This window comes from Centruroides sculpturatus, unplaced genomic scaffold (genome assembly GCF_000671375.1).
Source record: "Centruroides sculpturatus isolate CEXI.00-Female unplaced genomic scaffold, Cexi_2.0 scaffold212, whole genome shotgun sequence".
Classification (NCBI taxonomy): domain Eukaryota; kingdom Metazoa; phylum Arthropoda; class Arachnida; order Scorpiones; family Buthidae; genus Centruroides; species Centruroides sculpturatus.
The window spans coordinates 321,915-337,321 of record NW_019384356.1 but is presented as its reverse complement, the minus strand read 5'-3'; the positions used below and the strand labels follow the sequence as shown (position 1 = coordinate 337,321).

Sequence of the window (15,407 nt, the reverse complement as noted above, 5' to 3'; positions counted from 1 at the left end):
AATATCTTGGTTATCAGCTTTTAGAAAAGCTTATTTGCAGGAATAATGATTTTTATTTATGATTATTTAAAACAGAATTATAAAATGTCAACAGTTTTTCAACTTCTAACTGGACAATTTACTACATAAAAGCTGACAAATTAGTCCAGCAGTTGTCAAAATTATCACCTTTTTAAAGTTTTCTACTCTGAAGGTCTTCATCAGGAAATTTGAATAATGGAATGCTTGTTTAATGTTTGTTTGAATTTAATACATGTTTTAAATTCTGCTGTCACGTGCACATTATGCAATGCATTGATATGCATTTATAAGGTGGTGTCAAAACATGCTTGCCATGCTTCAAAATGGTTCTTTCTTCCTTGTTAATGCAGTTCGCTTCCCTGGTTGCCTTGAAAATTTCAAGGGCCTCCATCTCTGATATGTTCCCATGTATGGGTGTTTTTAATGTGGAGGCTTTTCCCAGATTGTCCCTCTGTTTAACATTTGTTGGAATAGCAGAACAATTCGTTCTTATAAAATGTCAGTATGAGAAAAAATATTTCTATTCTTTTTTCGTCATTTAGTCAAAAAAGATTTATTTCCTTTTTGTGAAATTTACTGCACTTTATTCATTTAATTACTTTTTAAGTTAACAGAAGCTTATTTGTTCTTTTATTTGAAAAATACGTGCAAAAAATTATGATAGTTTATATTGCAAACAGTATGTTTGGGAATTATCAGAAAATGGTATTCTGTTATTTGTTGCTACTTATATCTAGGGATTGGTGAAGTAGAGAAAAGCAGGTTGACAGATTGTTTAAACTGGAACAAATGAATTTAGTTGACCCAGCCAGAGGCTGGAAACAACTGCAAATGATATGATGACATGCATATTTATAAATAAATAAACTAATTTTGTTGAACAGCCAATCGTATCTTAAATAAGCATCTAGGTAGCATTAAGAGAAAAAGTGACCTGGACAATTGGCACTTGCTGCAAATTTCTGTTTTTGTGCACTTGTCAGTTTGACTTTTGAAATGTGTCTTTTGTTTGTGTTGTGTTAATCACTGAAAAGGAAGTTAAATATTAAAATATGAGATGATCATCTTTTAAAGTTGATAGACAACAACAAATTATATTTTTATATACCCTCCTCAAAAGACCCCTCCTCCCCTCAAATGAGAGGAGGAGTAGAGAAGTTTTCCCCAGACTCAAGAAAACTTAGTGGCCCCTATAAGATTGATGTTATGTTTATTAACAGAAATTAAAATCTTTACGATTTGTTTTTATTAATAAAGAACATTCTACATATTTTTTGTTAAAAAAACAAAAAGCTAAAGGGACCTAATTCTGGCAGTGAAAGCTATTTCATTTTTAGAGTTGTAGTTTTTAGTTAAGTACTTACATAGTCAACTTACATCTTAATATAATAAATATTTTAAACTTTTTATTATTAAATATATTCAAATTAATCGATTGAATAGCTTAAATAAAGTAGTTTCTCAATTTAAAAATGTTATGCTAATTGTGAAATTTTTTACTTTCAGGAATTGTTTTTCATTTGAAATATAAAATATGTATTTATTTCAGAATGAAAATATTAATGACATCGAAAATGCAAGAATGCCGTTACCCGAAGTCACCACTCTTAGTTCGTTCAATGTATGTATGCATTTATAACATGCTGAAAAAATAATAAACTTATATTTAATATTCTGTTTTCTCAATGAACTCTGCCATTTCAATTTTGAATTTTAAATAACAACAACAGAAAGAAACTGAGGGAAGTAAATAAAACAAATAATTAAACCTTTTGTATCCAACAATAATTGTTAAAATAGAAGAAATGCTTTGGAAGAAGTCAAACATTTAAATTGAAAGAGTGCATGCAAAATTTAAAAATTGACCAATACTGTTAGGTTTGAGAAAGAAAGTTGCATGTACAGTATGTGAAGAAAATACTACAGAAAAAATAAAGTTGAAATAATAGGAACTATATGCATAGACAGAATTTAAATTTAAAAAATTTAATTACAAAAATACAAGCATGTACAGTAGTAAATTATTTAAACAACACTCCACACATTTGAAAGTAGATCTATATTAAAGATTTTTAATACTTAGCCAATACTGGATTATAATATGTTAATGATAGTTTTTACATTACTGTGGCTTTGAGTATGTTTATATCATTATTATTACCATATTTCTGCACAAATAAGAACATGCTTTTATTTGTGAAAATTGGCTTTGTATTTTTAAAACACACATCCTGCTTAGCTTATAAGACCATACCTCACATATAAGAATGTGTTTGTTTTGTCAGCTTGTTTGATGCTCTTTGGATATACAATAAAATTTTTATTGTACGTGGTCTGTTCAAAAAGTATCGGACCTTTTTTTTTTCCGCGTAAACCAATGATGGCCGAGAGGCCTCCTTCGGTGGAGTTGTGGAGGGGACAGTCATAGACAGCCCTGAATTTTTTCCCGCCTGCAGGAAACGTCAGTCGTTGGCAATCGGCCTATGAGTGAGGTCATGTAGTGCGCTCTCGTCGGATTCCACTAAGCTGGAAAATGACTGAACAACGTGAGTAGCGGTATTACATCAAATTTTGCCAAAAACCTTGGCGATACCCGAGCGTAAACCATTTGCAAGATTCAGCAGGCTTTCGGGGACGATCCTTGAGGCCAAAAAAAGTGCGGCAGGTCCGCAGCAATATCAAAGGTCATGTTGACAGTTTTTTCGACTCTCATGGGGTGATGTGTCGTGAGTACGCACCACAAGGCCAAACTATCGCAAAGGAGTACTACCAGGAGGTCCTTCGTCGTCTTTCCAATACAGTGCGACGCAAACGACCGGATTTGTGGTTGATCAAAACTTGACAGCTCCATCGTGATAATGCATCCGCCCATTCTGCACATCTGATTCGGGCTTTCGTCGCCAAACACAATACTCCTGTGGTTCGTCACGCTCTGTACTCTCCCCATGTGGCTCCGTGTGACTTTTGGCTATTTCCCAAGCTGAAAATGCTGCTAAAAGGAACCTGAATTTAGTCGAGAGAAGACATCGTGCGGAATCCGACGGACCGGCTGATGGCCATTCCAAAAGATGCGTTCCAGCAGTGTTTCCAGCAATGGCAGGAACGCTGGGAGAAGTGTATACATTACCTAGGAGACTACTTTGAATGGGATTAGGGTTTTGTACCTCAAAGTCAATAAATTTATTTTTGCCGACCAAAGGTCCGATACTTTTTGAACACACCACGTATATTCTTGTCATTCTTCTGTAAATTCTTAAAATGTACACTTCATATAAAGTGTACATGCATTTGTGTGCTTTAAGATATTTTTTTCCCCTCTTGAAATGTGTACCATTTAATTTTTTAACACTGACATTTGCATGTTATTTCAATAGATTTTGAAAAGTCTTTATAACTGATTTCAAAGGCATCTTAAATTTCATTTACTTTTTGAACTAACAAAAGTTATTTCTTCAAATTTTGATAATTTTCAAATTTGGTATTTGTTTACATTTCATTTATTTGATTTAAATTTTTTATGATTTTTAGATTCCCACTTCATCTCATCGAAACATACTACCCAAAAGTAATGAGACGGTAGCATCGCCCCATATATCTCATGGAAATATTCCTGCAAAGTAAGCATTTAATTATTATTTGTTACTAGCAGATGAACCTAGCATTGCTTGAGCAAAAAGTAACAATAGCAAAAATTGAGATTATTAGATTATAGCCAATCTTACAATCTTGGGTGCAAGAATTTGGTTCACCCTCTTCTGAGACTAATTAGAGACTTTTTAGATGGGTCTGAAAACATGTTCGATTTCTTGCAAAAAACCACATTTAAAATGGTACAGTAAAATCTTAATTCAGGATAATTCTTTACCCTCTCCCTCTCCTCTGTAGGGTGGGATTTTTCAAAAATCCTTCTTAATGTGCATTCTTGTGGCATACCCTACTTAATCACAGTCAAAAATACAAAAACTGCATCTGAAATAGTACAATAGAAGCTAAGTTCTTTAATTAACTACTAGACTACTACTAATTACTTACTCACTACTTTACTAACACTAATAATTAAATTACTTATAAATAACTACAGACTGATATGTAGAGCCTATATAAGAAAACTGGTAAGACCGATAGCTACTTAGCCACTGATTATCCATTCTTACATTATTATAATATAATATATTATCAATAATATAAATTAATTTGTAGAATTATTTTTCCTATTATTTAACTTAAAGATTGCATTATAATTATAATTTAACTAAACATTTAAAGTTAATTATCTCTATCTCAAGTGTTAAACTAAACCAAAGTTACTACCTAAATGTGTAAGAAGTTTTACTGATTTATAGTGACCAGTCTAAATAATAAAAGTTTCTTAAGTACAGCTGTCCCTTGATAATCCAACAAGTATGGGACCAAAGGGGTGTTGGATTACCAAAAGTGTCCGGATTACCGAAAGTGATTACATATTTGGCATTGTTTTGCTAGCAGTAGCCTACAATATTCCCTATTCCAACTGTTCGAACAGAACTGCTTGCGGAAAACACACGAAATGTGTGTCGTCGTATAAGAATTTGGTGGGGAGATTCACGTCGCGACATGCTTCTGTGCAAGCAGACACGTAACGGGGACGGGTACCTTGACAGGAGGTGCATCGGACTACTGAGCATGTATCAGATACAAAACGTTGGACTATCAAGGGACAGCTGTATTTAAAAAATAATGTTTTATTTCTTTCAAAAAAACCATAAATTTTAAAAATAAATTTTAATTTAAAAATGGATAGATAGATAACACGTTATTGCACCAAAAATACATCTGTGCTGGATCCAGCTGGATTGAAAACACTGCTGGATTGCAATCCCTAGTCTAGATCTCATTTCTGTAATTAAGCCTAGAGCTTACTTATGGAAAAAATATCTAGTAATGGTATTTTTGTTGAATGTAAAAAATTTAATCAATTATAAATGATTTTTACCTAATTTTTGCAAATTTTATTGATTTTCTGTCTGAAAATTTTTGTGTATTTATTAATTAAATTTTTACTTTTATTTTCAGTAACGATTGGGCTGGGGAGTATGGATTCAATATTTCATTTGCACCTCATGAAAAAAATACAAGATGCACAAATTGGACAGTATGTTTCATTACATAACAATTTTATTATTGATGATAAATAAATACATTGTAAATATTTTTTCATTTCAGTATTCCGACGTTAAAAACAAATTGTACGTGAACATAGCAGTGCCTTGTCCAATAAGATTTCATGTTTTAAAGACACCTCCTGAAGGCTCTGTTATTAGAGCATTACCCATTTTTTCCAAACCGGAACATATTATGGATGTGGTTAAAAGATGTCTAAATCATTCTCTTCCAACTGATCCATTAAATGAGGGTAATTGTTTTAATTTTTCTAATGTATAAAAATATATCATATAATTTTCTTTTTCACATCAAATTATTATAAATATATAATGATTGTAACTCAAGTATAAAATAAGATATCATCATTATCACAATACATGGAAAGATCCTACGGTCATTCAGAAGTATGAATGAGAAGTCACTGGGATGCAATTTTCAAATTGCAGACCTATAAGTGACCACTAGTGTCTGTCTGTCCATTCCTGAGAATGGAGTTAGATAGATGAAAGTCGAAACCAGTTGTAGAAAGCTTAAGGGTAGGAGGTCCCAATTAATTATATATGAACTTCTGATCCAGACTGGAAGTCATATTATTTCAATTCAAAAATATCTCTGACCTGTCACCTAACTCTTGGAGTGAGTTAGGGCATGACTCTGTTGTTAACAAGAAAAGTATGATGTATAGAGGCATGATGATACTAAAATTGAAAGCATATATTTTAAATTAAATAAATTAAAAATTGCAGCCTGGCATTATGACATCACAGTAAATAATTGCTCATTTCTCATTCAATCATATCATAATTACTGTGTTTTTATGCATATGCATGTAATCTGTATTTAAAAAGCTATTTTAAAGGAGTATGGGCTATGCAAATTATTTTACTTTCATTGTAGCAATTTTCTCCAGGTTATATGAATTATGAGTTGTAACCCATATACAGAGTGTTTCAGAATGACATTTTAAAAATTTGGGGGATTGTAGAAGATGAAATTTTGAACGTTTTGATATAAGGAATCTATAGCCGGAAATTTGAACTAAAGTGTCTACAGCGGTAGGAAATGCTTGACCACTCTTCACTTTGGTAGCTACCCTTTGGTCCATTGACATCATGTTATTGCTGTGGATGGAAGACTGTAAACATACAACTACAGTGGTCTAACTGAGCCTGTGTACAGGACGTTGTGTACTTAGTGCCTGTCGTCCTTCAGGTCACCCATTGCATCCACTGGCACTATGCTGTAAACACACAGCTAGTCAACGTGAGTCCCTTGTGTTCATAACACCTATAGGAACAGTTTATAAGCTTAGAGTGCATCCTTACAGCATTTAATACCATCAGAGGGGAGTGTGGCATCTTACAGAGAATAGGACAAAACATGATTTGTCGTTGCACATTATGTAACAAAGTTGGTGGTCGGCACATTGAACATTTACTCTGAAGTAGTGCAGCCACTGATTCGATGTACAGTTTGATTGTACTCTACTGTTTTGTCAATAAAACTTGTCATAAATACTGTATTCTGCTGTTTCATTCAGCATACTGACTGCATAGAACGTGCAAAGTGCTGTAGAAACTTTATATCTTATTTCCGGCTATAGATTCCTTATATCAAAACGTTCAAAATTTCATCCTCTACAATCCCCAAATTTTTAAAATGTCATTCTGATACACCCTGTATATACCTAGCTGTGGGTTGTATATGTTACAGTCAAAACCCGTTTTTAGTTATAACGCGTTTTAACTAGTTGAAACTAGTTTATACTGAATGTCTTTGTTAAAACCCGTTTTGTCTAGTCGAAACTAGTTTATACTGAATGTCTTTGTTAAAACCCGTTTTGTCTAGTTAAAACTAGTTTTAACTCAAATTCATTTTTGACTAGCAGTAAATTCTAGTTTTAACTAGACAAAACGGGTTTTAACAAAGACATCCAGTATAAACTAGTTTTAACTAGTTAAAACGCATCCTAACTAAAAACTGGTTTGACTGCAACGCATAGAGTGATTCGGGGTAAGATGGTAAGCGGGGGAAGATGCCTAATTTTTGATATTTTCAAACGGTGACGTCACATATTGTCATGTATTTGTATGATGAATCGTTGGGCCAATATTGAGTGCGGAAAGCTGTAGTTGGCTACCGTTACTTCATTTTCTACATCCGAGAAGAATAAAAGCTAGATAAGAACGAAGTTTTTGTTGTGAAATGTTTCTAGAATAATTTTAAACTAAAAGTTAAAATGGAATTTATTAAAAATTGCTAAAAACAATTAATGTGTGATGTAGTTAAGGTTCTAAAGTTTCCATTGTCAGCTACCGCCGATCCCGATCGGACATGCTGGAGCACGTGACTCTACTAGGCATCTTACCCCAACAAATGGAAAATATGCCACATTTTTCTTGGGGTAACGTGCCTATTTTTTGTTAATTGATTTCCAATATGCCTATTTTTAATAAACTTTTGTTTTCTCGTTTTATTGCAGGATATGCATAGAAATTATATAAGGACTTCTCAAAAAAGTTTTTGGACTGAAAAAAGCTTTCAGCTAGCTATAGAACACGTTAGAACGGGCGGAAACTTAACAATACTTATACTGTGCTGTTATACTTACTATGAAGTACTTTGTACTACATATGCAATAAATTAAATTTGGTTAAGAAATTCAAAAATTAATTTTAAGCAATTATATTTGTTATCTTACCCTAATGGCATTTGGCATCTCACCCAGATACTTGGGGTGAGATGCTTAAAATGCCAGACAGTGAAAAAGTCGTCATTGCAAACACAGTATAGAATTTTTTAAAATAAACTCCAAACTTTTATTTGAAAGACATACTCCAGAATATGATATTTTCATTAGAGGGCTCCTAAACTCAAATTAGCGCTGTAATTTTCTTCATAAGCAAAATGTTAGGCATCTTCCGCCGAATCACTATACATAACTTTATTTCCCCCAAACATATTTATGTAGCTAAAATTAGTTTTAACTAATGTTAAAAGTTAAAACTAGTTTTATCTAAAGTCAAAACATGTACAGCAGTAAATTAACTAGACAAAACCGGTTTTGTCTAGTTAAAACTAGAATTTACTGTTAGTCAAAAATGAATTTGAGTTAAAACTAGTTTTAACTAGACAAAACGGGTTTTAACAAAGACATTCAGTATAAACTAGTTTCAACTAGTTAAAACGCGTTCTAACTAAAAACGGGTTTTGACTGTAACATATATATCATAAAAATCTTATAAAGTGTTCATAAATTATCAAATCAATTCTTTAGTAACTAACAGTTCGAAATAATAATCCAGAATAAATGTTCCCATCTCAGTTTTTCTCTTGTAGTATTAAAAAATTAGAACAATTGGATAGCAAGGATTATAATGCAAGAAAATCGGCAAAAACAAATAACAGTTAAATCTATAGTAATATTGTAATCTATTATAAAACATTTTAGTTTAATTACTATTCAAATTAGTAAAACATTCAAATATGACAGTTTTCTACATACCGTATTTTATGGACTATAAGATGCACCTTAATTTTTAAGCAATTTTTTTAAAAAAATAACATTTTTACCACCTAAATTCAATCCTTTTATACAGATTGAAGCAAACGCTGATCCACCAATCGAAACTTAGTAGCGCTATCAGACGTCTGCTGATCATATGATGATTGCTGGCCAATCTGCGGTCATGTATTCAGAACCACTGATTGTCTCATGATCTGAGTTTCTATGGCAACAACCATTGCTCATTTGAAAAGAGAAAAAGCACAGGAATCGTACGTCCAGACGATTCTATCCGGACACCCCCCCAACTCATGTTCATCGCATCGGTGCACTGCTGCTGCTGGTTGAATTCAATGTTGCCAGATAGAGATAGGTTTTCCACGGCATCAAATATATGGCCATTTTTAAGACACTGGAATTTTAAATCAAACACTGGACATTTTTATATTAATTTTGAGTATAAGACGCACCTGAATTTTGGAGACAATTTTTTGAAGAAAAAAGTGCGTCTTATAGTCTGTAAAATACGGTATATGTGAATCCAAAATATTTGAGTTGCATTTATTAGCAATTCACAAGGAGAGAGCACAAGGATTGGGAAACTGATCTGAATGAAACTTAGCCAAATGATTGTCGTAATTAATTAGGTTACTATTATGCTATAATTAATAAGTAGAAACTAAGTAATTTGGAATTAGCATAATAATAGCCCAATTAATTACAGTGATCGTTTAACTTAGTATCAATACATCGGGCTTCAGGATATTGATTTGAATGAAATTTATTTCTATACTAGTGCTTTGCTAGTACTAAAACATAGGGAAGTGCTAGCATGTAATATGCAGTCAGTTTTGAAAAAACACCCTTGAAAACTAGGACAACAAATGTCTATCAGTCCTACACAGATATCTGGCCAAGTGATAGTTAAGCAGCTAATGCTGTTTTCTGCTATACTGCTAACCTGTTCAATTTCTGCTGATAGTTTTTACATACTTTTTAATGCAACAGTAAAGCATTTTTTTATTATTATAATTATTGATAATTTCAAATAATGAATAATAATCATTTCATATCACATAGATATACAGTAGTAGAGCTTAGAATAACATAAGAATTATTGACTAAATGTGAATGTACATTGTTGATTATTTAAATAAATGTAAATAAATATGGCTATTCATATTTATATAAAAAGAGGAAGGTGAAGAACTATTTTAGATTATTATTACTATTATTATTATTGGCTATTAGTTGTTTAAAACATGCAGATAAAAAAAATTAATCAGAAATAATGAGTTATGTGTAAATAATAATTTAAGTCTAAGAATTAAGAACTGCAAATAAGTTATTAGAAGAACTAACAGATGAGCCCGGTGATTTTCGGACAAAAAAAGAGAGTAATGATAGCGAAGATTAAGATTATTAGATTATAGCTAATCTTACCCATTTTCACTGGGTGCAAGAATTAGGTTCTCCTATTCCAAGGCTAGTTAGAGAATTTTTAGATGAGTCCATAAAGTATGTTTGATTTTCTGCAAAAATGCAAAATACCACATCAAAAATAGTACAGTAGAAGCCAAGTTCTTCAGAGCTATCCTTAACCTTTGACCTCTCCCCCCACGGGGAGAATTTCCAAAAATTTCTTTTTAGCGTGCATTCACATGGTATACCCTAACTGTGTACCAAATTTCAACTTTCAACTCCTAACCATTTCTGCTCTGTGCTTATTATTATGTTGGGTTTAGTGGGTTATACTCGGTTCACTCCAGTGGCTGTGTACTATGCTGAACCAGAGTCAAGGCTTAGCAACCAAAAACTAAAATTAAATAAGTGTGTCTGTGTCTGTATTCAGGAATTTCCTAACAATATGGCATGTATTCAGTATAGTGGCCTTCTGTGGTGTGATGTATGTATTTCTATTCAATTGTAATGTTTCCAGGCTTTTGTATAGTGTGTGTGGTATCATACCTGTACAGGAGAGAATGACAGGTACAATAAACACCCTATCCATCCTCCACAGATGCCTGATTTCCTGGGCGAGTTCTGTGTACTTGCTAATTTTTTTCAGTGAGTGTGTTTTGTATATTTTGAATGTTTGGAATGGATATGTCTATAATATATGTGATTTTATTGTGTTTGTCAATGAATGTGATGTCTGGTCTGTTGTGGTAAATTGTTTTGTGATTATGGCTCTGTCCTAGTATATTTTGTGCGTGTTGTTTTCCAATATTGTCTGTGGAATGTATTTGTAATTTGGTTTGTAGATGTGTAATAATTTGTTTGTTTATAAGCTTTTGGTGTATTATATTTGCTATTTGATTATGTCTGTGCCAAGAGCTTGCACCCAGATGTAATGTGTTGTATAGTTTATGGCATGATGTGACATTTTCTGTATTTATGTACCTGATCCTGCATGGTAATCATGAATCCTTTGGAATCCTTCCATCTCCCCAAAGAGGCATCCTCGATCTAACCAACTGTTTGACACAGTTTTGTCAACAAAATCCTGGGCCAGGTCATAAGAATGCCTACCATGGAGTGCCTTTCGAGCCCATGATTGCTTAATGGTGTCTATGCTTTTTATATGTTGTTTTGTATCCATATGATGTGAGTGTAAGTTTAATGGTGTGTTATTTGAGTCTGCTAGAGTTACTGCTTTATGTAATTGTGATGTTTCTTGTTTCCTGTAGAAAAACTCTTGCAGTGACTGTATTTGTTTGTAGTGAAGGTTAACTATGTCAATCAGGCCATGTCTGCCATCTTTACGTGGAAGGGTTAATCTTTCTGTGGCTGATTTAGGATGATGTTGTTTATGTTTAGTAAGCGTTGTTCTTGTTTTCCTTTAGAGTTGCTCAAGATCTGTGTGAGTCCAATGTATAACTCCAAAAGAGTATGTGAGTACTGGGATGACATATGTGTTTATTGTTTTAACTGTGTGTTTTGCATTTAACTGTGTTCTGAGGATAGCATTTAACCTACTTTGGTATTTTTTAATTAATCTTTGCTTTATTTGTGTATGTTCTGTATGGAGTTTGGCCTGTTGGAATCCTAAATACTTGTAGGACTTGCCCTCTTCCATAGATTGAATAACGTCCCCATTTCCAAGTGCAAAATCTTCTTTCTTCAGGATTCCTTTTTCTATGTGAAGTGTTTTGCATTTGTCTAAGCCAAACTCCATTTGTATGTCCTTGGTGTATGAATGTGTGATTTGTAAGAGTTGATGAAGTTGTTTTCGTGTGGATGCATAAAGTTTTATGTCATCCATGTACAGTACATGCGATGTGACAGTGTAAACTGTGTTGTTTTTTCATGTCTGATATTGTAGCCATATTGTGTATTGTTTAACATGTTGGATAATGGGTTCAAGGCTAGGCAGAACCAGAGAAGACTCAAGGAATCTCCTTGAAAAATTCCTCACCTAATATTTGGTTTGTTTGTATGGAATTGTTATGAACCCTGAGATGTAGTGTTGTTCTCCAGTGCTGCATAGTGTTTTGGAAGAATGCAATGAGTGATGGATGTATTTTGTACATGTGTAGAATATGTAGCAGCCAACTGTGTGGAATGCTATCGGAAGCTTTTCTGTAGTCTATATATGCCATGTGTATGTTTCTGTGTTGTTTGTGTGCTTGCCGTAGAATGACTGAATCTATGAGTAACTGTTCTTTGCATCCCGTGATTTCTACAGCAACCTTTTTGTTGTTCCATAAGAATATCATGTTCTTCAACATGTTTGCATATTTTGTTCGCAATACAGAATGTCAATAATTTATAGAATGTTGGGAGACATGTAATTGGTCTGTATTGTGTGGAGTCTGTGGTGGTGGTGTTTTTAGATTTCATGTAGGTGATGCCCTGAGTAAGAAATTTTGGCATGTCTTGTGGATTGATGATGATGTGTGTTAAGTGTTTAGCTAGTTCCTGGTGCAGTGATGTAAACTTTTTGTACCAGAAATTGTGAATGTTGTCTACACCAGGTGTCTTCCAGTTGTGTGTTCTGTTAAGAGCGTAGTGGATGTCATGTATGTTTATTTCAGCACAGGGTATAGTTGGTATGTTGTGCAAGTTTTTGTTCTCCTTCATTGTGTATGACAGCACTGGATGAAAGAGAAGACCAATATGTTGTGAGTTATTCTTCTATTGGTGTGTATCAGTGTTTGTTTTGTTATCAATTTGTCTGTAAAAGAGTTTTTCATTGTAAATAATTTATTTTGTTGTTTTTGTACTGTACATGGTTTGTATCGTTTTGAGTCTATGTGCTTTGGCTGCAAGTTTTTGTTTTAGTGTATCAATGTATTCTGTAATGTGTGTGTTTTGATTTTCTTGAAAATATTTTTGAGTTGTTTCTTTGAGTGTTATGTTGTTTTTAGTGTACTGTGCCAGCCTGCCTAATTGCTATCTAATATCATTTATTTGTGTTTCTGTTTCTTCTCTGCCAGGCAGGCTTGTGATAGAATTGTGTTTTCTGTGTATCTGTCTGTGATTGTATTTTCATTCCATGGTGTGTCACTACTGTTACTTTCCCAGCATAAACTAATGTATGAATATCTGAGAGTGTAGAACTTGAATGAATGTAGTATAATAGTAAGCGAGTGTTTACATAATTTAGTGTTTTTCCTACTTTCTTTGACGTGTTGATTTTTGGTATTTGTGGTCTTTGTGTGGTATCTGTGTCTGTATATTTAGTGAACATTTCTATGTTTATGTTGTCAAATTTACACTATTTGAATACTGGAACTTGTAACTAACCTATTCAGAACCTTTTTATTTCCAGTAAGGTACTATATTTAGATGCAAGAACAAACGTTTTCGAATCTCTATCGAGACCAGCTTTATGTTCGATGGTGTTCTAACTTTGGAATGCCCAGAGTTCAAATTTTAACTGTTATCAGTGGTGGATGAGGAAGTATCATTAGTGGTAGTAGTTGTGTGTGTGCTGTAATCAGTGCTTGTTGCTGTGTTATCCTGACAGGTTATGTGATCTTCATTAATGTTAAATGTTTCTGTCTGTTGATGTATTTGATCAGTAACCTGTTGTTTGTGGGATAAGGTTGTTCTGTATAATTGTTTTTTTTTTTATCAACAAGTGAGGTGAGGATATTGTGCGAATCTATGGTGTAGTTGTTGTCTGTACGCTGTCATGTTTGCTTTGAGTTTTGTGATGGTGTAGTAAGTATGGATAATAAACTCATTCATTTCTATTGTCCATTTCATCCATTGGCATGGTTTTCCAGCCTTTGTGGTCTGTGGGTGCATTGTCACAGAAACACAAGGTCTAGGAAGGTTCCTCACTTCTCTCGAGGGCATTGCAGTAGCCACTCTTGGGCCAGTGCTGCTTTCGTCACCGGTAACCAAGGGAGACTGTGGCCTATTTTTTGAATGTGAGCCTCTGCCTAACCCACGTACATGGACCTTGTTAACCTGGGTGACGTCCGAGCTGGTATCACACTTAGATCTGGTTACTATCATGATAAATATCTCCACAGATTGTGGATGTGGTCACTCTTAGCTTCATTTCTCCCCAGAGACCTTACTGGCATGGGTGTCCCTACCAGGAGCTTTTGCTCTAGCCTGCATTGCACTATGGATCAGTAAAATTACTGGGCTCTTCCACCACGACCAGGTGGTGACCATGGGAGAGTTATTATCATCATCATCATCATCATAATGAACCCATCTTGATTATATTATAAAATTAAATATTTAAATTTTAATAGAACAGAGCAATACTCATTCATAAAATTATTTTTCATGAAGTGTTTTAAGTCATATTGTATGATAAAGAAAATAAAATTATAGCTCTTATAACATATTTTTTGTAAATAATGTGTGCACAGTATAGAAAATGTTAAGAATTTATATTTAGATAATATGGTTACTCATGAATATTTAAAATGACATCATCATTATCATAATTTATTTAGGTCATCCAGCTCCTGATCATTTGATACGATGCGATGACGATTTCACTGATTATACACAGGATTTAGCCACAGGACGTTTGAGTGTAACTGTTCCTTATAAAAGTCCACAAGGTAAGTCAAATAGCAATTTTAACTAATAGTGATTATTTGCACATATTTTAATAATAATATATTCTATGGCCATCTTAACATAGATTAGTTCAGTAATATTATAAGGAAGATTCAAATAGTTTTCATTTCTGATGTTGTACTCCAATTGAACAATGTTCTGGACTACTACACATGTTTAGATTACGTGGTCTTGTGTTAGCTCAAAGTGGTATTGTTGTTAGCTGTAATAAGTCAAGTTTAAATACAATAGCAGTGATTCCAAATGTCAATGTATTTAATCACAGCATCCAAGTTTGACTACAGGGTATTTATCTGATGGTTTGCTGTTTCTAGAATTGAAACTGTTGGTCAGACTGCAATTAAAGAAAATTACATAAATACATATAGATAACCTCACACTCATAGTCCAAAAAGGGAGAGAAGTAGGCAAAAGTAGACTACAATACTACAAATCATCCATTCTGCAACTTTCTCCAAACCTTCCTGTCCAGACACACCACCTTTGCTTCAGACACACTTATGCCTCTTCTAGCAAAATCCTCATATTCTCTTTCTGACTCAACACCTTACATATACTCATCCATTTGTTCCAACCAAGATTTTCTCAGCCTTTCTTTACCACAGTTTCCATCCATCTTTTCCCATATACACTTTTCAATGCTCCTCCCTTTCATTCTCTCAATGTGGCCAAACAATTGTAGAGC

At 33.5% G+C, this 15,407-nt stretch overlaps 1 protein-coding gene across 8 annotated transcripts in view; it reads left to right on the top strand.

Moving 5' to 3' along the window:
- LOC111639610 (cellular tumor antigen p53-like) overlaps nt 1-15,407 on the top strand; it is a 63,396-nt gene that overhangs the window by 39,333 nt on the left and 8,656 nt on the right. For 7 of the 8 annotated variants that reach the window (XM_023385505.1, XM_023385521.1, XM_023385514.1 and 4 more), the window contains 5 exons: nt 1,571-1,642; nt 3,550-3,638; nt 5,074-5,152; nt 5,224-5,413; nt 14,593-14,703. In XM_023385505.1, coding sequence (XP_023241273.1) covers nt 1,571-1,642; nt 3,550-3,638; nt 5,074-5,152; nt 5,224-5,413; nt 14,593-14,703 — 541 coding nt within the window. The remainder of the gene's footprint in view (nt 1-1,570; nt 1,643-3,549; nt 3,639-5,073; nt 5,153-5,223; nt 5,414-14,592; nt 14,704-15,407) is intronic. The other variant, XM_023385526.1, reaches the window with a different exon arrangement.